The 23933-nt window shown below is 27.5% G+C and overlaps 1 protein-coding gene across 2 annotated transcripts in view; it reads right to left on the bottom strand.

Annotated features, from left to right (window-relative positions):
- Positions 1-481: 481 nt before the first annotated feature.
- Positions 482-23933, bottom strand: part of LOC100213531 (protein phosphatase 1 regulatory subunit 37) — a 40024-nt gene continuing 16572 nt past the window's right edge. Inside the window, exons 5-12 of one of the 2 annotated variants that reach the window (XM_065806195.1) lie at positions 22001-22271; positions 18989-19134; positions 9866-10000; positions 7663-7804; positions 7366-7532; positions 5954-7223; positions 756-846; positions 482-683 (exon numbers count right to left, since the gene is read on the bottom strand). In XM_065806195.1, the coding sequence (XP_065662267.1) occupies positions 677-683; positions 756-846; positions 5954-7223; positions 7366-7532; positions 7663-7804; positions 9866-10000; positions 18989-19134; positions 22001-22271 (2229 nt within the window). In that variant the 3' untranslated portion in view covers positions 482-676. The remainder of the gene's footprint in view (positions 684-755; positions 847-5953; positions 7224-7365; positions 7533-7662; positions 7805-9865; positions 10001-18988; positions 19135-22000; positions 22272-23933) is intronic. The other variant, XM_065806196.1, reaches the window with a different exon arrangement.

A 23933-nucleotide genomic window follows, 5' to 3' on the forward strand; every position in this document is an offset into this window, starting at 1 on the left:
ATAAAAAATAGTATATATATAAACGTGTGTGTATGTATATATATATATATATATATGTATATATATATATATATATAAATATATGTTGAATTTGAAAACTTATGTAAAGGATTTTATTTTAGTATTTTATAAGTTAATGCAGCAAATAATGTTTGTCAAAGGAAACTACCAAATATACTAGTAAAAACTATCAAATTATATCAGTGGCGTATTTGAGAGGGTAATTAAGGAAAGTATTAAGGAAAACTTGATTGTTTCCCCTGCCAATAAAAAAATATTAAATTTAAGAAACACATCTATACATGTTCGCTCTCAAAACTTTATATATACGCCACTGAAATATATAAGAATTAAATGTATGAAACAAAGTAGTCTTAAAAAATTAGCTGTGAGTTAATAGCGAATTTAATGCAAATGATTATATAATGCAAGCTTTTTTTTCTTCGCTAATTTATGGAGATAAAAGAAAAGAATAACTAAATTTGTTTTAAAATAAGTGTTGCGGAAAAGATAAAACAACTCTTTTGCTTAAACGCAAACGAAATTTAGGGAGAAAATAGCGTTTTGTTTAAAACGCACCTTTATTTAAACTTCAGCAAAACTTTATCCTATAATAGGCTGATGAACTTGTTTTGACCGTCGGTAAATTTATTCGATTGCCTCAAAAAAGATTACGTCATAAGCTAAAAATTAAAATCAAAATTAAATATAAAAACCCGTAAAACCATTTGATTTTAAAACAGGAAAAAAATTACCTCTGATTAATAGATTCACATTTAAATTCACGCAAAGCAAACACGTTGTCAGAGATCACCTTCGCTTCGTTTACGTTCTCGTTGTCATTACCTATTAAATTAAATACAAAATATTGAATACATAGCAAACACATGGCGTTATTTCGACGTCGATAAAACGACATAATATATACATATATATATATATAAAATGTATATTTATATCTATATCAATATATATCAATATATATATATATATATATATATATATATATATATATATATATATATATATATATATATATATATATATATATATATATATATATATATATATATATATATATATATATATATATATATATATATATATATATATATATATACACACACACACACATACACACACAGTGGTGACAATATAAATAGCACACTTTCATGACCAGTTGGTTTAACATTTTGATATCAAGTTTTATGTTTTTAAAGCAATTGCTATTATTTTTTATAGCATCTACAATGCTTACTTTTTTGAACGGAACTTCTCATTTGACTTTTGTAGCTATCAAAATCGCTTGTTTTAAGCATTTTAGCAGTCGCGTTTAAATTTTTGAGGTCATTTTAAATAGCACACATTTGCTTTTTCTTAAAAATAAACCAAAGTTCTTATATTATATCAAAAGAAAATTACTAAAGTCAGTATTTTAAGGATAAACTTGTACTTCATTTTGCAAAAATCATATTCTTTTAACTATGGGACAAAGAAAACATGGGACAGATGCCTTTTGAGGACCAGTACAGGCTTCAAGATCAAGAATTGAACAACTCTGAAATAGCTCGAAGATTGGGTTGTTATTGTAAAAAAGTTATCATTACTATTAATTTATTTAACAATACTGGTTCATTAAGCAACAGAAAACGCAAGTCTTGCGAACGAAAAACAGCCCCCACAAAAGACGCAGCCATTCTCCGTATTGCTAAGCTAAATGCTTTTGCTGACGCACCAAAAATTAAACATCAAATCGCTCAAAATTTACTAGTCAATGTGTCTGTCAGCACTGTCAAAAGTCGTTCACGCGAAAATAAGCTGTTTGGAAGAGTTGCCCGAAAAAAACCAATGGTCTCTAAACGCAATCTCGTCAGTCGTTTGAAGTTTGCAAAACAGTACATACACAAGGAGTTATGTTTTTTGAAAAATTTGCTTTAGACCGACGAGTCTAAGTTCAATTGCTTTGGATACGACAGAAAACAATATGGTTGTTATCCCCAAAACCAAGAACTCAGCCATCGGTATGCAAGGTATACAGTGGTGGCAAGATGATTGTTTGGGGCAGTTTTTCATGGTGTGGCATGGGCTCGTTGCATAGAATTCAAGGGACAATGGATCAACACATGTACAAAGAAATACTAGAAAACGCCATGTTGCCTTATGCCAAGGAAAATTTATCTTAGGTTTGGAAATTCCAACAAGAAAATGACCCAAAGCACATGCCCAAAAGTGTTAAAATGTGGTTTAACGCTAACAAGATTGATGTTTTGAAGTGGCCCTGACAGTCACTGGACCTTAATCCGAAAGAAAATTTGTGAAAAGAATTTGACAGAAACATAAATCGATCAACTGCAACAAATTTAGATTAATTTTGGATTGAAATAAAGGCTGTATGGGACGCCATTATGCCTGAACAATGCCAAAAATTGATCTTGTCAATGGGCCGTTGTTGTGAAGCAGTTATTGACTCAAAAGGATACACCACTAAATATTAATTTACCTCAAATAAAGTTTTTTTTAACTATTTATACAAAGAACTTCTATGATTTTTATAGCAAAGGGACAAAATGATAATTCTTTAACAGGGTGTGCTATTTAAATTGCCCCCTTATTCTGTACCTCTAAATCATTTATATGATCGAATTTTTTTTAACTAAGTTTATTTTTTTACTCAGTAATGTTATCTTCTAAAACTAATATTTTATTAGGCTAAAAAATTTAGATCTCAAAAACTCAGATCTCCAGAAAATATATCATTACATATTAAACATTAACCTGTGCTATTTATTTTGTCGCCACTATACATATATATATACATAAATATATATACACACATACATATATACATATTTGGAGACAATAACTTGACACCTTTAATAATTATAGCACGTCTGAAACTACATCCTAAATTACTATATTTTGAATTAAGGATTGCAACAATTTTCTTTTATTATTGTTTTTAGCTTTTAATAAATATCATTTACAGACTTTTTCATTTCAACCAAAAAGTATTTTTATATCAAATCATAAAGTTATGTTACCAGTTTTATGTAATTTTTAACACATAAAAATTATAATTCTACCGAATATTATTGCATGATAATATGGAAAATAAACCTTATACCCATTAGTTATTAAAACCAAATAAACATTTTGAGCATATTTGCACAACAATTATACTTCTTTTTTGAATTCAAGGATGGCTTTTTTTAAAATGAGTGCAAACCCCAAGAAATTTTATATCTAATGCAATGACGAGTGATGTCATTGAAAAAATAGATTATATAGAGATTAACATTAGATTATTTGATACTGTTTTAAAGTGTTTAAAAATAAAATGCTTTTATCAAACATTTGAGAAAAATCGGCAGCGCTTCATGTACACCTACTCAACTTGGATAAGTAAAAGTTTTGAATTTACTGATCCCATATTTTTCGCTTTTATAAAATTCAAGAAGTGAACGAGAAATTACATATACATAAAGCTAAAAGATATGGTATTGTTATTAAGCGGGTATGCGACAAGTCAAAGCAAAAGCGATATAAGCAGAGGTTTATGGAGAAGAATTTAAACAATGAAAGTTTGTTTAATACTTCAATGGTTTCAATATCAATTTTCTGTGATATGTGATACCAAAACCATCATTTGGAAAAACCCTGCCACATCATCTAGAAGGTATTGTCGACCCATCTAACTTGTTTTAGAGATGGAATCAACAAATTTAATAACTAAAGAAGTTAATGCTATAAAACAACAAATTGAAATGCTTTCGCCCATCAATCTCTTGCAGATCTTGAAATAGCAATAATACTAACAATGATACTTTGCATGATAGACGGAAAAGCTTGCAATGCGCTGCACAGTGACTCAGAAAGGTAAAAAAATGGCCAAAATTCAAAATTTGAAAAAATTCTTTTTGATATAAAAAATCAATCTAAACTATTGAAATATCTGTAGTTTACTATTAATTAAATAAAAATGAATCGGTTTTCCTTCTTAACGTGCTTAAACACCACCAATATGTGTTTAGGTATAAAACAAAAAAAATGTGAATTTCGCAACATTTTTACTTTATGTACATAGTCAGATTATTATTACAGAGTGAAAATACCAAAAGAGACATAATTTTGAGATTCAAAAAGGTCAATCTATCTATTATTAGCAACGATCCAAAATTAAATTGGAATGTTTATAAATTTTACAATTTAATTTTTTCATAATGAAAAACCACGAAAGTTATTTAATTTAAGCCATTTTCTAGAAATATAAAAAACATTATCTCAAAATGCCTACAAGCGCCTACCCTCCCTCTTTTTTCCTCCATTTTTATGATTGTCAGAAGCAATTTAAATAACTTCCTGAATAATTTAGTAGCACAAACTTGCCCCATTGTCCTTAATGTCTATAAAAGTCAAGCTACTATATGCTTACCTACCATTTTAAGTTTAACTTAGGTTATAGAGGAAAAAATAAAAAATTTAAAATAAAAATTGGTATAAATAAGATTTAAAATAAAAATTGTTACGAAAAACTGGTATAAATAAAATTTGAAACATTGGTCTAAAATTTAAAATAAAAATAGCATTGGAAAAATATTTTGGCTGTTTTCTGATCTCTTTGAGGCACAGTGCACTATTATTGTGTTCTTCGGCACAATGCTGCTATTTATGTGGGGCATAACCTACTGAAATGAATAATATAAATACATTATCAAAAAAAGAAGTAAATAAAGATTGTCTTTCATTTGGATTACCACCTCTTCACGCCTGGATCTATGCAAGACTTAATTAAGCCATTGGGAATTACACTAGAATGCAAAAAATTCATGTCATAAAATCATTTTGGAAATATTTGAAATCTATGCAAGAGAAACTTGAGAATTATACATTCAACAATATGTATGCCTGTTAGCCTTCGATAAGTTTTATTTCATGAAACTATGGAAACATGCATTCATCCTATCAGACAGTTTTTAGAAAAGGCTCAAGAGGCTCAGAATAAACATAACAGGCTGTATAGGGAACAATTTACTAGGAAAACATTACAAATAGACACAAATTAGGATTTGTTAAAGAGGCATTTGATTACTTCAGATTTGGCTATAGCAAGTTTGAGAACATGTCCAAATACTAAGAAGCTTAAAATGACTACTAAATTGTTTAGTTTATTAGAAAGCTAGCAAGGTGAGACAGTTTTAGAAAATAAAGATTCTATGGACATATTTGAGAACTCATTTGAAAAATATGAACCAGTATTTCCTGACTAATTGAGTAATTTATTTTATTTGATAAAAATTGTATTTCCTTATTTAAGTGTAAAAAAAAGTCAAAAAAACGCCAAATTTTTTTAAAAATAAAATCAGAAATTTCTTGATTTACTCATTTAATTTTCATTATTTTGTATTTTATAAATTGTATGCCTACAATTGTGCTATAAGTAAGCAAAACTACAGTTTATTTTTTGCATTTTTTAAATTCTTTTTTGAAGTTAATTTTTAAATGACCAAAGTTACATTGCTATGATGTTAAAGATTATATTATGTTAAAGGTGATATTATGTTAAAGGTGATATTATGTTAAAGGTGATATTATGTTAAAGGTGATATTATGTTAAAGGTGATAATATGTTAAAGGTGATAATATGTTAAAGGTGATATTATGTTGAAGGTGATATTATGTTGAAGGTGATATTATGTTAAAGGTGATATTATGTTGAAGGTGATATTATGTTAAAGGTGATATTATGTTAAATAAGAAAAATAGTAATAATAATAAACTAAATTTCTAGACTTTAAAAGTAATTTTGGTTTTTTTGAAAATGAATGTTTAGTGGTAAAACATTCCTGTTTAAATTTAAATGCCTATGAAAATGATACAAACAATATGGAATATAATTATAACAAGTTACTAAAATAAATTCAATCTTATTTTATATTAATATATTAAAACAAACCTTTAGCTGGAAGATTATATGTGTTATCAAGCATTTCTGTAGTGAAAAAATTGATAGAAAAAGAAGTACTGGAGGACGATACACTGTCTAAATTACATGTAACTGAAAATGAATCACCCTCAAGTTCATCACAGAAATCTTTTAAATCAGTTTTTAATAAACCTTGTGTTGTTTGGAGTTTGGTTGTCTTTTCTAAATCGTTAAAAGTTGTGTCTGTTAACAATATGCTAGGTGTCTTGATTAATGTATCATCATTATGTATATTGGTATTCATAATTTTGCCTTTTGAAATTAAGTCTTGTTTTATAGAAATATCATCATAAGTTTTTTTTATCATATGTTCTTCTTTAAAAAAATTATCACCTGAAGTTTTTAATGTTAAGTGTTCTTCTAAAGAAGAAAAGTCACCAGAAGTTCTCATTTCAATAAAACAAAGACTATTATCAACTTGTGAAGATAGATTTAAACTATCAATTCTATCAAATGCATTGTCACTACTTTTCATGTAAATAAACTCATTATCATTTTCTAACTGCAGAATACTTGTTGAATTATGATTGGCTTCAGAATGATTATTGTCTAAAATTACTTCAGAAGCATGATTATTTGAAATAGCTACAGAGAAGTTATTGTCTGTATTAACTTCAGGGGAGAGTTTGTCTGAGGTGACTTCAAAAGAACAATTGTCAGGAGTGTTTTTAAATGACAGTTGGTTTTCATGTTCTGTATTACTATTATATACATTAGGTAATTCAAAACTCTTAGCATCAAATTGTTCTTTAGAATTATTTCGCTTTAACTGTAAGTCAATATTTGCCACATTATTTGCAATTTTATTTGCTACATCTGCTGCGTGATTACCCAAAGTATCTAAAATTTTTGTTACTGAAAACCTAGACTCACGTTTTGACAGCTGATCATTCGGATTTGTTATATTTAAGATGTTTTGAGGTTTCTGAACAGAGCCTGAGATTACAGAGTCAGTGTTATTTTGCAATAAATCTGAAGATGTTTCTGTAGTTGTATGATTGTTTTGTTGTTCATTAAAATTATCTTCTTTGTTCTGAACAGGACTGAATGGAATAATAGGTTGTTTTAATTCCTCTGGGTGAAAAATATCTTTACCAACAATATTATTGGCTAAACTACAACTGGATTCTGAAGTTGAAAGGCTAACAGAAAACGGAATAGTAGACGTATTAAGCTGTTTATTTCGATGACAATAATTATAAATATCAACCAATACTGTTTGAATAACTGACTCCATTCCCTAACCATTAAAATGAAACATTAAACACTGCTCACCTATAGAAAACTAAAAGAACTTGAAAATTAACGAAAAATTTAAATTATGTATTTAATGTTTTGCTAAAGCAAGTTTGTGTTTCTTTTTCTTAAAAAATTAATAATACCGGCTCCTTCTTTATAGCTTTATCTAAATCAAGCTTTGTTAAAGATTGATTTACTTTCAGAGCCATTGAAAATGCCATTAAACCTGCCACTTGCAACTCATTACCCCTCAGGTCGATTCTAGTTAAAGTTAAGCTATCAGCTAACACCTCAGCCAATGCAACTGCACCTTAAGTTGTAAAAAAGATAATGCATAATATATATTGTTAAAAAGTTGTAAAAAAGTTTGAATAAGAATAAAGATAAATAATAGTTAAATTTTAATTAATATGTAAAAATAGAAAAATACCATATCTTACCTTCACTCCCAATTTTAGTATTTAAAAATCCAACTTTTTTAAGTGATTTATTTTTTATAAGTCCATGTTTGAGCTTTTGCATTCCTAAATCACCGATCCGATTTTGTCCGAGGTTTAATGCTTTAATTGATCTTGTTTTGATCTAAAAATTTAAAGACAAAAAAATCAAAACCCTAACTTCTAACCAAAAAAAAAAAAAAAAATACTGTACCATGATATAAAAAAAAGTTTTGTATTTTGAATTTAAAATTAAATAGATTTTCAACATATCATTTAATCATGACATATTCATAAGTTTCATAATTCTTACTTTTTATCAAAAATATAAGAATTATAAACCTATACCCTCTATCAAAAGTACACACTTGTTTATTCATTATTGTCCACTGACACTGTTTAAAACTGACAATGTTTGTATTTCAGAGTTATAAGATTAGAAGGATGATGTGTAAAAAATAGCTAAACTTAAGACTGCATTCATTGTTACACAGAACAACTTACTATTTATTAATTTTAAATCAGAATATTTAAACTTTTTTATTTTTCATCATTATTAAACTATTTTGTATTTTGTAACTAAACTTTTTAACTAAATATGTACTAAGCTTAAATTTTTAACTAAATACGTACTAAACTAAACTTTTTTAACTAAATACATACTGAACTTAAATTTTTAACTAAACACATACTAAACATAAACTTTTAACTAAATATGTACTAAACTTAAATTTTTAACTAAATACATACTAAAATTGCATGGAATAAAATTCTTGTTTAGTCAAAACTGAATTGTATTGGAAAAACATAAACATAATTATCAGTTTCAGGCCCAAGTAAGTTCAATTTTTATCACCCTTAAAAAAACAACAGAAAAGCTGCAAAGAATCGAACTTTTACTCTTTCACCATGTTTGTTTAGTTAACAAAATATAAATAATAAATACAATAATAATAAAGTTTAAATATAAAATTTATAAATAAAACGTTAAAATGAGTTTATATTACAAAATTACAAATGTTTTAAGTGAGAAAATACTTTCTACTGTAAAAGCAAAAAGTATTGTTCAAAGTTCACATGCAAAGTAGTATTAAGCATTTTGTATATAAATTTATATTAAATGTATATAAATTTCAAAAAGGACCAACAAAAAAAAAAAAACAATTTTGTGCCTTCTTTTTAAAAAAATAATTTTTAAAACAACTATTATTTCAAAGGTTGCCTTTTTATACAACCAAACTAATCTACTACACTAAATCTACCACCCTACATAATACAAAATTGAAGCAAGCCTAAACTTAACATGCAGCTTATCTGCATTTATAGTTAAAATGATAGTATATGACCATCTATGAAAAATTTATGGATAATAAGTTAAGACTACATAGCCATCCACTAAAGATAATTTCATTTAAATTAATAAAGGAAAAAAATTCAAACGTAAAACTTTTTTATGTTTGAACATTTTTTTTAAATTCTTAGTTCAATTTTTTATTTCAAATTAAGTGCAAATAAAACCAGACCTAAAAATTACTGTCTTAAAAATTAATTAGTAATTATTAATTAGTATTATTCTATTAATGTAATGCCTTTAATAGTGATAATTCAGTATTATACCTGAATATCAATGAGTTAATTAAAATTTGTTAATTTAAATGAGTTAATTAAAATTGTTAATTTAAATGAGTTAATTAAAATTGTTAATTTAAATGAGTTAATTTAAATTTGTTCAGTCAAAAGGTTTTTGAAAACTTCATTTTCTTACAAACTGATTGATATAAGGATACCATATGATATTAACTAAGTTTCCTACAAAAATTTTATAAATATGTGACGGATGCATATTTTTTCCTGATTAATCCAAAAAAAAAAAAGCCATTAGAAAATACTATATCATATTGGGTATTAAAAATTCATTTACTTTATGTTTCTAGCTGATTCACATTTTTTAAGAATATCTTTTTAAAAAAATGTTTAAAAAAATCATATCAAATTTATGATCACCTTATTGCAAGAGCTTACCATGGTTTCATGAATCTATGACTCGTTCATGGATTCATAAATTTATGAATGGTTTCTTGAACCTATGGCTGTCAATATTAGAATATATAACTTGACAAAATATCAAGCAACTTTATCAGCAATATTTTTAGCCCAAATATCAGTTGCCTCATATATCTGTCAAAGCTACATTAGTGCAACTCACCAAACCTTCTGCAAGATAACTCATGCCTTCATGAGTTAATCCAGTGTTCCAAATGATTAAAGAACAAAGTCCACCGCCAAATGGTTGATCTGCTTGATCTGATAGCCCATTGCTAATATGAGCAAGACCAATATCCTGAATAAAAAAAACAACCAAATGTTTACAACAACAACAACAATAATAATAAAGATAATAGTTATACATACATATATACAGTGGCGAGCAAAATAATAGGTGCGAACCAAAAAATTAACAAATACGAGAATATCTTTGAAACAAATAAAATAAAAATTTGAATTTTTATTAGAACTTTTATTTTATTACATTAATAAACAGAAATTAATAAAAATTAAGTTATTAAATATATATAATATATTTTAATTAAAAAAAAAAAAATTCCACACTGAGCAAAATAATAGGTATAAAATAAAAAATGAAGATGGAAGTCAATAGGGTTGCAAATTATTAATATTTTGTTGCATACCCTTTATTTTTTAATACTTCCGTGCATCTTGACGGCATTGAATCCACTAGTTTTCTGCAAACTTCTACAGGAATGCTGTACCAAGCCTCCTGGAGCATCATCCACAGTTTCTTTCTGTTTTGGGTCGCAGTCCTGTTGGAAATGCCAAATTATCGGCATATTTTCTTCGGCAAATGGCAACATGACATTATTTAGTATGTCTATGTATGTATATTGGGTCATAATATCTTTGATCCAAAAAAGTGGCCCCTCACCGTACCAGGAAAAGCAACCACACACCATTATATTTCCTCCACCGTGTTTCACTGTTTTCGCAGTGAAGCGAGGTGAAAGTTCTTGCTTTGATGGTCTTCTTACATACTGTTTTCCATCAGAATTAAATAAATTAATCTTAGTTTCATCACTCCACAAAATATTATGCCATTTTTTGGTCATATCTGGTCCCCGCCAAGCAATATGATTTTTTGCAAAAATTTTTCTTTTCATAATGTTCTTTCTACAAAGTAGTGGTACTTTCCTTGGAGTTCGAGCTGGCAACTTACTTTCTAAAAGCCTTCTTCTAACTGTCCAAACACTAATATTTTCATTAATTTCATTTAAAATTTTTGTTGCTGGCTTGAATGGCTCTTTTTTTGAAATAATTGTAATGTGATCATCCGTACGCTGACACGTTTTGCGTGGTCTTCCTCTATTCTCACATGATTTTTCTGGTTTTAAGGCATTTGTAACTTTATTTTGAGAACATCCCATCGAAACTGAAATTTCCTTGTAAGTTTTTCCTTGTTTTCTTAAATTTCTAATAAGTTTTCTTTCTATCGCTGTGCAATGTTTTCCTCATTCCATTTTATATCTAATTCTAATTCAATACAAATATGATATGTTATTTTATATAAGTTTATATAATATTGACCTTACCTTTATATCAACAACAAATAAAAATAATAAAATGTTTTTAATCCTACAGCAAACAGGTTAAAATAAACACACACCTATTATTTTGCTCCACCAAATTTGTAGGTTAAATATATAAATAGGGTATTCCCCTCATAAATTTGTAAGAAATTGGAAATATACTGCTCTCTGTTATAATAAAATAAGCATAGTTTGTGTAGCAATCAGTTCCTAGATGTCACTTTATAAAATATACTGTAAAATGTCAATTTAAGTGAAATTTATTATTCACACCTATTATTTTGCTCGCCACTGTACATACATACATATGCTGTCCACAATGGTATTTAAAAAAAAAACTATATTCTCAGATTTCATGTTTTCCCATTCTTAAGTCAACTTTTTGACAATGTAAAAAAATTGTTTACCACATTTTAATCAATATTTTAGAGCCCCCTCAAAGCCCCTAGAGACAAGGTATTTAAATTTTACTCTTTAAAACAAGATAAAATCAGAAAATAGAAGGTAGACAGAATGATCAGGATTACAAGCAAATTAAAAACAAAGAACAGAATAGTGAAAATAATACTGCTATTGCTGAAGCAGATGTTGGTTTGAAGTTTCTTTAAGATGGGATTTGAACTATAAAACTCTAATGGATAAACAATCAGAAATTGTTACTCTTAACTTCCCAAAAGAATTATGCAATGGGAGAAAATCACTTCTGCAACTGCTGAAATTGTCTGATAATAAGAAATTAAAAATAAGACAACTATATTTGTATCAGTTGTAATTAAAGCTGCTTGTTGAAACAATTTTGATATCCCCAGATTGACATTATGCCAAGTGGAATGTTATATAGACAGAATATTATTGAGGGTATTATAGATGTGAGATATAACCTACCCCAGTTTGGTGTCTTTTACTGGGTTGGAAAATTACTAAAAGACATACTAGGCCTGCAACATGATCAGCTAGCTCAGGGACAAACCCCGACTAGTTTTGATACTGCTGGCACAATATGGGAGCAATGTTTATTACTTGTTGTTTCTCTTTCGCTTTATTTATTAAAAATACAAAAAAAAGTTTCAGTCTCAGTAAATGCCGTAGAAAATAATTTTTTGGTTATTTTAGCTAACTGAACTTTAGATTTGAAAAATGAATTTAAACTTATTACAAGACTATATTTAAAGACAACAGGATGGTCGAAATGGTTGGTTGAAAAACTTGTTTTTTTGAATGATTGAACAATTTTTTTGATTAAATGATTTGAACAATTTTAAAATCTTCATTCAGAGTAAACTTTTTACTTGTTGGCAATTAAGAGTTAACTTTTTAATAATAAATGAACAGAAGTAAAAATTTCTTAATAACAATATAGTAATTGCGCAAATTTAATTTTTGAATAAATGAACTTTTAATCTGTAGCTTGCTACTTTATTTAATGTTAAAAAAACAAAAAACATATTCTTTTCAACTTTAAAGGGATCCCTAACCGCCAAGACATGTTGTGTTCATATTAAAGAGATAAAAAAAAAATATTTGGGCTAAATTTTTTTGATTAAGATAAAAGAATAATTGCGAGACCAAGAAAAACTTTTTTGTTTTAGTTGAAGCTTGCCTTCTTTATTTTGTAATCGGCTAAATAGTCTTCATAATATATGCCACAACCTACAGACTTGATAACTTATTCAAGCGCATTTTATTCCTTAGAGCTTTCAAATTTTAAACAAAAAAATCAATAACACAATGTATTAAAATTAGGCGTATACCAATGCATCGGCATGCCGATTGGTCTTGGTAACCATCAACCAATGACGATTGTTTTTAAAAACCTTTTTTTTTTATTTTTGTGTTTCTATATTGTATGCAAAAAATAATTATTCCATAAACGAAAATGCATGAATGAGCCTAAGTTATTATATAGGCATTTCTGCAACCACTTAACCTTTAAATATTTTTTGAACTACTTTTTATCAGGAGTGGATTTAGTGTACTTTTATAATATAAGAAAGCAATTATATGACTTATGGATCCAAACTATTCAAAGAGATAAGTTTAAAATCAACAAAACTACTCAAAGAGATAAGTTTAAAATCAACAAAACTATTCAAAGAGATAAGTTTAAAATCAACAAAACTATTCAAAGAGATAAGTTTAAAATCAACAAAACTATTCAAAGAGATAAGTTTAAAATCAACAAAACTATTCAAAGAGATAAGTTTAAAATCAACAAAACTATTCAAAGAGATAAGTTTAAAATCAACAAAACTATTCAAAGAGATAAGTTTAAAATCAACAAAACTATTCAAAGAGATAAGTTTAAAATCAACAAAACTATTCAAAGAGATAAGTTTAAAATCAACAAAACTATACAAAGAGATAAGTTTAAAATCAACAAAACTATACAAAGAGATAAGTTTAAAATCAACAAATGTAAATGTAATGTAAAATGTAAAAAATAATTTTCTGCAAGATATTTCTCTTCTTGATATTTTTATTTTTAAAAGTTTACAAATTGCTTTGAACACTTATTTTTATCTATATCAAAATAGTTTAATTATTTTGATTTTGGTTGTGCAAAGCAACTAAGCATTAAGCAAATTTTAGCAAATAAGCAAGCATTAAAATTAAGCAAACTTTTGCAAATAAGTAAGCATTAAAATTAAGCAAACTTATGCAAATAAGTAAGCATTAAAATTGACTGTTAACATTATATATGAAAATAAACAATATTTTATCTATAAGTAAAAAAGAAAAGTGTACAAAATTGAATTTATGGCCAATGCCGATGCATCGACAAATGCATCGGTATTGACCTGTACCAATCGGCATTTTTTAATCATTAAGTTTACTGTAACTATCTTTTTTATTTAAAAGGCGCCTTAAAGCACTGTTAAATTTATTAACCTTTATTAAAGTTAATGAACAGATTTACTAATATTTAGAAATAAAAATAAAAATAATAGTAATTACATTTATTAAACAAATAATTATGCAAATATAATAATTAATAATTAATTAATAATAATTTATGCAAATATTTTTTTCAGTATGTGAATAACTTTTTTTTTATATAGACAACAACTATTTGAACAAAATATAAAAGCATTTAATAAGCGTAATTACTATTTTTTTTAATTTTGCAAATACAACACTATTTGTAAATATTGATTTAAAATTAGTTATTATTATTTGAAATTATATTTATATTTAAAAGTATTTTAAACATTTAATACCTACTAAAATATAGTTACTAAATATTTAAATTACTTTAAACAATTTCCAATAAATATTTACAAATAGCGTAGTATTTGCAACTTGAACATAACATATTATCGGGGTACAGTGGACCAAACAGCTGTTTTCATAGACATTGGTTCATAATTTTTGAACAAAAAGTGTTTTGGGGTTGATTAAAGACTTTTTGGAAAGGTTTTTATGTGTAAATTTCAATGATTCTGCAGGCATTAAAGTGATTCTGCAGGCCTTAAAGTAATTCTGTCAGTGATTCTGTAACTTTTCCCTTTCTCAATCCCTAACTCAAATAGTCAACTTTCCAACTCGCTTTCCTGACAACCCTAATCATTTACCATCTCTACTTGACTTGTCTTGTTTCTGATCCTAGTCAGCGCTCAGTTTCTCCACAGTTTGATCTCTCTAAAACTAATATCTCATTCTTCTTCATCACCTGAATCCCCCTATTATCGTACCTTTTACAACTACCTTAAAGCCGAATGGGATTCTTTCCATGATTTTCTTCGTGATGGCCCTTTTAAATCCCTGTCGATAAATGTGCTTCTTACATAACTTCATAGATTCAGGCTGGCATGGAAACTTTTGTTCCCTCTCGATGATCCCAGGTCAAACCTCACTCTCCTCCATGGTTTTCCTCACACTGTGCTGCTGCGATTGCCAATCGAAACCGTTACTTCCATATCTATCAGCAAAACAATTCTCCAGAAAAACAGACATCTGTTTATTACTGCTAGAAACCATTGTAAAAAGGTTTTGTCTGACGCTAAAGCCCGCTATTCTCAGGTCATGAAATCTCGTATCTCATCTCAAAAATTAGGCTCTCGTGACTCCTGGAGAATCTTTAATAGTATTAATAATAAGGGCAAATCTTTAATTCCAACTCTCTTGTATGGTTCAGACTTTGTCACCTCACCTAAAGACAAAGCTGAATTGTTTGCTAAAAACATTACATCAATACCATCTCTGGATTCCACTAGTTGCGTTCTACCTGATATTGCCAACAAACAGGTTGATCCATTGCTTGACATTTGTATCACTCCAGCTTCTGTATCTAAAGTGATTTCCTGCTTAAACTCTTCTACAGCTTGTGGTCCAGACAACATACCTGTTATTGTCTTGCAGAAGTGTTCTCCGGAGCTGTCGTCTATACTCTCAAAACTATTCAACAAGTGCTTATCAGTCTTGTTTTCCAGCCTGCTAGAAAGCGGCATCTGTTATCCCCATCTTCAAAAATTCTGGAGAGCGATTTAATTCATCTAACTACTGTCCCATTAGTCTTCTTCCTATCATAGGCAAGGTTTTAAATCTTTAATTAACTAACACTTAATTTCTAATCTTGAATCTAATAACTTGCTTTCTGACCATCAATATGGATTTTGATCTTCTTGTTCTACAGCTGATTTGCTAACAGTAATAACTGATAAGTTTTATTGTGCCTTAGATAAAGGTGGAGAGATTAAGACCATTGCTCTTGGCATTTCAAAAGCGTTTGATAAAGTTTGGCATGCTGGTCTTCTCCATAAGCTTTCTTCTTATGGTGTATCTGGCAACATTGTAGTATAAAAGTTGTCTTCGATGGACAGCACTCTTCTTTTTATTCCGTAACTTTAGAGGTTCCTCAAGGTTCTATCCTTGGCCCTATACTCTTTTTAATTTACATTAACGATCTTTCAGATATTCTCACATCTAAGGTGGCATTGTTTGCTGATGATACTACCATTTAATCTTGTCATGATAAGAAGCCAACACTCTCTGATTTCTTGGAGGGGACATTTAAGCTTAAAAAAGATCTCACTTCTGCTACAGCATGGGGCTCACAGTGGCTGGTGAACTTCAATACAGATAAAACTCAATTTTTTTCAGCCAATTGTTAACGCAATAAGTTAGATCTTCCTATATTTATGAACGGTGATGTACTCGATGAGTCATCTAATCTTCATCTTCTAGGATTAAATCTTACTTCCAATTTTTCTTGGAAACCATATATCAAATCAGTTGCAAAATTAGCATCTGCTAAGGTTGCATCTCTTTATCGAGCTCGACACTTTCTTACTTCGAATTCTATTTTCTATCTCTATAAATCTCAAATTCGACCTTGTATGGAATACTGTCGCCATATCTGGGGTGGATCTTCTAATGATGCCCTTTCTCTTTTAGACAAGGTGCAAAAACGCATTGTAAACATAGTTGAACCTGCTCTTGCAGCCAACCTCCAACCATTATCACATTGTCGTAATGTTGCTTCTCTTTCTCTTTTTTACAAATTGTATAATGGGCACTGCTCTAAAGAGCTAGCTCTCTTGTGCCATCTACTAAAATTCATTTTTGTGTTACTCGTCATTCAATTAAGTCTCATCCTTTTTCTGTTTCTAAGTACTCCAAAAACGCTTATTCATCTAGTTTTTTTCCTCAAACATCAGTTCTTTGGAATTCACTTCCTTCATCTTGCTTTCCTGATTCATATAACTTGCAATCCTTTAAGTCGTCTGTCAATTGTTATCTTCATCCTTTCTCTTCCAGTAACTTCCAACTTTAATTAGTAGTTGCTTGCAGCCTTGTTGGAAGCGAATTTCATTTTTGTTTAAAAGTTCTAAGTTGGCACAATTTAGTTAAAAAGCATCTTTCTCCCCTTTGTTATAGGAGTTTAAAAATATATGGGTTTAATAGTGCCAACTTAGCACTTTTTGAGATATTTTATTTTTTCTGATAAAAAATTAGTTAAAAAACACTAAAATTTTGCTAAATTTTAGTTGTCCCATTAGGTATAACATGTAAATAAATTTTGTGCTATAACCTATGAAGTTAAAACTCACATTTCCATAAACTGATTGTTTTTACATACAATTACCACTTATATTGTGACATTTTCTCTTATATAATGCAAAAAATGACTTTAATGTATCATTTATACCTATTATATATCTTTTGCAACAAATTTACGTTATTCAAACTTGTATATTTTCTAAACAAATCATGCTTTTGAACTAATTTTTTTTTCAATGAACTGGAAATTTATTTGGCTTTAAATAACAACTTAAATTTATTTTAGTAACATTGATTTTTGAGCAATCTCCACTGTTTGGCCCACTGTGTGGGGATTGTGCAAAACCACGTAACTAGCATTGGATAATACTGCATATGTGCACTACAGATTTTTTACTGGAGAATGTTAAATTTTTATTTTTTTTATTTCAACAGATTTTGGGCTCATTTTAGTATAAAGAGTATTATTCATGTGTTTTGTAATGTCAACAATAGATATTTGGCGTTAACACAGCACAGAAATTGTTTAAATTAAGATATGGCTGAAATAAATTGAGAAACCATGAAAGTAATAAAAGATAAAACAAAAAATAATAAAATCTTTAAAAAATATTTGCTAGAAAGTGTTCAGAAATGTAACTTTAATAACAATGAAATTTTAAAGAACATAAAAAAAAATAAAGTAAAAAGCAAGACAAAGAAAAAAAAAAATGAAATTACCATCAGAAGGTTGTAAAAAAAAAACATTGGTTACAAAGAAATTAAAATAATACAAAAATCAAAAGTATAATAGCGATAATCAATTCACCTTCTTGAAACATTTCTTTTTTTAAAGCGCAGATTCAAAAAAAGAAATGTTTCATAAAAAATATTGCATAGTTTCTGAAAGCTTGTTAACTATTGTATATTTTCCAAGAGCTTTTTAACTATTGTATAGTTTCCAAGAGCTTTTTAACTATTGTATAGTTTTCAAGAGATTTTTAACTATTCTATAGTTTCCAAGAGATTTTTATTGCATAGTTTCTTAGAGACTGAAAAAGAATTAAAGAATGACATTTTAATGGGAAAATTAAATTATGCAAGAAAAGCATTTAAAAAAAAACAACTGAAGTTTTAATAAAGATTGATTTAAAAAAAGAAATACTTGACATTCTCAGAAAGTCTACTATACAAAAGTTGTCTATTATAATTTAATAGAATTTTTTAGAATAGATAATAAAGTTATTTATTTTTGTTTTACAACTTCAGCAAATATAAAAAGATGATAAGATACTTTCAAAACAAATTCAACACCTATTGTTGCTAATTGCATGCAGACATCTGTAACTGAGTTGAGCCTCATAGTCAATTTCTGGAAGCTATACCATAGCAGCAAAACTTCTGATTCAGAAAATGAACTAATCAGTTTTAAAAAAAACTGGAACAGTACAAATGCTCAAACTAAAGAACTAAAAATAACAACAAACCTGAAACTTTATATAAAAATTAACTTCTGTTTTGGAATAATGTGATTAAAAATCTACAAAAGGGGGATATTTTAATTTATTTCTTTTATTTGTATTCTAAATATTTAAAAGAAACAATAATAACAAACTTAAAACACACCATAAAACTTTTACAATGAAAATGCAAGAATACCAGGAACAAGCAAAAATTAGAATTTTAAAAGAGAGCGTTAATAGCATCACTTATAAATCAAGTGTTTTATAATAAAATAAATAAATTACTTTAATCGGATTATTTCGAATATCTAACAGCTGTAAAGTAGTATTATAAGTGAGCATTGCACCAAGTGGAGGACCATCGCTTGAAGTCAAATCATTGTCACCAATATATAATTCTTCCAATATGTGATTGTACTTCATGGCAGTTGCTATATAAAAAATATTTAATTACTAACCTGAAAAATTATTCAAAAAATGGATACATACCATGAATAAAAGAGTAATTTAGGCATGAAATTTATAACACCATGGTTTCACCATGACAACATTGAAACAAGGTTGGGAAAAGATTGCCAACCTTTTGGGTCAGCATTGCCAAATGCCAACCCTAATTCCAAAGGCTGTGTGTATATATATACATATATTAGTATTAATAACTTAAGGTACACACAAAAAGAAGTTTTACTGTCATTTTTTGTGTAAAGCATCTAATTTGTTGCAGGCAACAACATCAAATTCCAAAAATGAGAAAGCTATAGTAACTTTGGACAGCATTTTTATTTTGCAGTTTTGTTAGGTTATAAAGTCAGGCCTTCTCAGGAGACCCGTGCGGTCGCATGCCTTGAATGACCTCGTATATACTTTTTTGTTGATAACTTGGCCATGATTTTTTTTTGCATATATAAAAAATGGTACGTTTAAAAATACGCTGAAAAAACTAAACTAATTTGTCATATTATTTTTCTTATTAATAATTTATTTTTATAATTATGAATGAGAAAATAAAAACATAAAAATAATGTATATATATATATATATATGGGCAATTCCATTTTTAACTTACGTTACACACGTAACAACTCTATCAAATATTTGCCTATTTAAACATTTAATCAAACTTTTAGCTATTCTGTATTGTATTCTATTTTGTATGCTGTCTAATGAATAAAATAAGCTTAAAAGTTTTGAGTTTGGCAAATGAGGGCGAACTTATAACTAAAAATGCCACTTAACTTATGTTACACAGAAAACAAGGTAAAAAAATTGCATTAACTTTTTCTGCGAATCAGTAAAACGGTTTGTATTAGAAACATTCACAAGATGTTGAGAATTCTATACTTAAAATAAAAAAGAATTCTATAATTTAAAAAATATCTAAAAATTTATCAGTGGTGACTGGCTAAAGAAAATAAACTGTTTTTTTTCTATTATTTTTGTTTTTTATATCTATCATTAAGAGTTAGAGTTACATAACAAAAAAATTGCATAAGTATTGAACTCATCCATTAAAAACAATTAACAAAGAAAACTTTAAAATTTTAAAAATCACCTGAGTGATTTTACATAATATTCATGAAAGTTATCAAATTAAAAAAGTTTTTCCGCAAGGCCAGCTGCAACTTTAAAAAATAATTTTAGTATTACGACTTTATTAATACTTAATTGAGTCATTTGAATTGGTTTGTCAAAGTTTTTACTGACACTTCTTATGTTTATGCGTAATGCCTTATTTTCATAAGGTTGAATTTTTAAAATCCTGCAAAGTATTTACATTTAAATATTTTAAAATGTTTTAATGTAAAAAGTGCTACATTAGTTTAGAAGGGAGAGGGGTGTATGTTGATGTAACGTCTAAATAAAAATATTTATATAATTCTTATTTTTATTTATTTATTTGGATTTATATGTCAATCAAAATTAGAATACATAAACAAATAAAAAGACAATAATAGTTTCAGTTAGAACCATATCGAACCAACGTGACAAAATAATGCTTAATGACATAATTCATTTTGCGAACAAAAACTTAATGAAAAAGAACTTTAGTAAATACATGTAGCTTTAACTTCTGTTACACAAATTTAAAATAAAAATGTGCTACAACTAAGCATCATTATTTAAAACTTTAAATGTAAAAACATAGTATTTAATATGTGCCACAGCATAAAGACAACTTAAAAAAAAAAAAATGTCCTTTTGAATATTTCAGGGGCCTGAAATATTCAAAAGGACATTTTTTTTTGCTGTTATCGAATTAATGTATTCCTATATTTTATGTACAACGGCATTACACCAGAATAAATTGCGATAAGAACAAAAAAAATTATATTATATATATTATTTTTATGTTTTTATTTTCTTATTAAAAAGAAGCACCCTAATATATATATATATATATATATATATATATATATATATATATATATATATATATATATATATATATATATGTAAATTATGTTAGTGTATTTTACAAATAGAGTGCTCAGTGTTCTTAAAGAACAGAGCAATAATAAATCAAATTAAATTAATTTATATAAATTTTTCAAAGATATTTAATCCAAAATATAATTACTTTGAAACTTATTATTTAAAAAATTTAAACTTTGATATTTTTTTGCCTATTAAGTGAATTGAACATTAAAAAAAAATCCATGAATAGGATCTATACTCGCACTATTTACAGATCTAACAGTAGCACCACAAGTTTAAGAAGGTAGTTGCTTCCGGAGTGTTAAGCATGTTGACAACTAAAAGTTTATTATACTTAAACCTATTTTGTGTACAAATGTTTCTGTAGACTTATTATTTGTAGGCTCATGCAAATAATGATTACATTAAGTGAAATGCTTTTAAATTTAAAAATGTATATATTATTTTTATGGATATATTTGTTCATATTTATTTTCATTTACATTTTCATTTTTTTTCAGTGTTTTTTTAAATTATCTCTTAAGTTTAGTTGTTCAGGGCATTTTAAAAACAAGCAGAGTGATGACAAATACATACAAAAAGCCATGGTAAAGTTACAAAAATAAAACATTAAATGTGTGGTTAATCTAGATGTGCGATCACATTCATGGTATGAGTCAGTTTAATCTAAATGTTTAAAGAAAATTTTTTACAACAAGAAGAATATAAACAACTAAATTTATTATTCCCCACATAAAACTTTCTTGTTAATTTGCGCTCAGGAAAACTATTATGTAGACAAGAGATAAGTCATGCCTAATATTTATTACTCATGTAATTTACTCCAATTAGAAAAAAAAAATAAGTATATAACCAACTTACTAAGAATAAGAAGGGATCTTCCTGACAAAAAAACTCCTTCTAAATGCAATACTTTAAGGTAGGGATCAGCTTTTAAACACCTACCAAAACATGCCATTGTTACATCTGTCAATAATGTCCTTCTAGCATCTAAATATGTTAAACAAGGTGTCTTTCTTAGCATTCGACATAATGCTTGCCATCCTCTAACACCAATTTTAGGATTACATGCAATATTTAATTTACAGGTAGTACGATAAAACTCAATCATTTCAATTAATGCTGAAGCTCCCTTAAAACAAATAAAGCAACATAACTATTTTTATACTATATATATATATATATATATATATATATATATATATATATATATATATATATATATATATATATATGATATGATATGATATGATATATATATATATATATATATATATATATATATATATATATATATATATATAATATGATATGATATATATATATATACATGTGATTCGCTTCTGATGAGTCTTTTTTGATGAAACGCAGTGTTAAATGAAAATTAAATTTTATAATGATCTCAAAAGTTTGAGATCATTAAACGTCGAAACACTTTTTTTAGTTTAAGTATTACAGTTACATAAAATATGTTACTAATCATAAAATATATAACCATCATAATCATAAAATATAGGTAAAAAATGACAGACAGTTATTTCTACTAATAAGAAATCAGTATTTGAACCATCTGCAAGGAAAAAAGTAAAACTTTACAAAAGAAAGTTGCAATTAAAAACAGCTGGAGATGAAAAAATTCTATGCTTTTAAAATATAATGCTAATGATTGGCTTGAAATTGAGAGTGTTGATGGAATAGTAACTGCACTAAAACATTAAATTTTAGTGCCGTTACTTTAAAAATGTCAACAACATATTTTTAAATTCATATTTTAAATGGCTGCAATCTGAAGTACACTGCGGCCATTTTCTATAGACGCATGTGGATCATGTCTTAAAAACGTACTTAACTTTATTTTTATAGTGTATTTCATTAAATTATAAATAAAGTATCAAAAAATAACGAAAATTATCAAAAATAATATCAAATTTGAAAAGAGGTCAATCATAAATGAATTAAGTTCAAAAGATAGCTTACTATTTTCTATAGACGCAGTACACATTTTTTAACAAAACTATCCAAAAAAATGTTTTTATCACATTTTTAGTACTCGATTGGACCTCCTTTTCGCTCAATTACTTGATAAATTCGTTTTGGCATACTTTCCACCAAATTTTCCAGCACTTTTAGCTCCATATCCTCCCAGCATTCTGATACCGCTACTTTTAGCTCTGCCACAGAGTTATACTGCTTCTGGTCAGCATAGATACGTCTTATAATGATTCTCCAGATGTTTTCAACAGGATTCAAATCTGGACTGCGAGCAGGCCATCACATTTGCTCAATTTTTTTAGCTTCAAACCAAGCTTTAGTCTCGTTACTAGTGTGAATGCTGGCGTTGTCTTGTTGAAAAACAAACTTTTTGCGTCGATACTTGTTTTTAAATGGAATCAAACATAATTTTAGCACATAAATGTATTCAGAACTTTTCATTTTGCAAGATGTAAATGCTAAATTTAACTTTCCTGTTGCACAAAACCCAAGCCAAACCATCAAAGATCCACCACCGAAATTCCTTGTCGAAAAATATTTGGGTTCTTTCCTCAAATCACGCCAGTAGCCACTAAAACCATCAGGCCCATCAAGATTAAACTTTTTCTCGTCCGAAAAAATCACCTGGTATTGAAAACAAAAATATTCAGCTATTTAGACATCTTAAGTATTCATGAGAATTTAATCTAAAATTTCTTACTTGTTCCCAAACGCGTGTCATGTTTTCATGGGCGAATTCCATCCGTTTCTGTTTGTAAACGAGCTTTAAATTTGGTGCTTTATTCATTTTTGATCGTACTAT

The sequence above is a fragment of the Hydra vulgaris genome, chromosome 09 (genome assembly GCF_038396675.1).
Source record: "Hydra vulgaris chromosome 09, alternate assembly HydraT2T_AEP".
NCBI lineage: Eukaryota > Metazoa > Cnidaria > Hydrozoa > Anthoathecata > Hydridae > Hydra > Hydra vulgaris.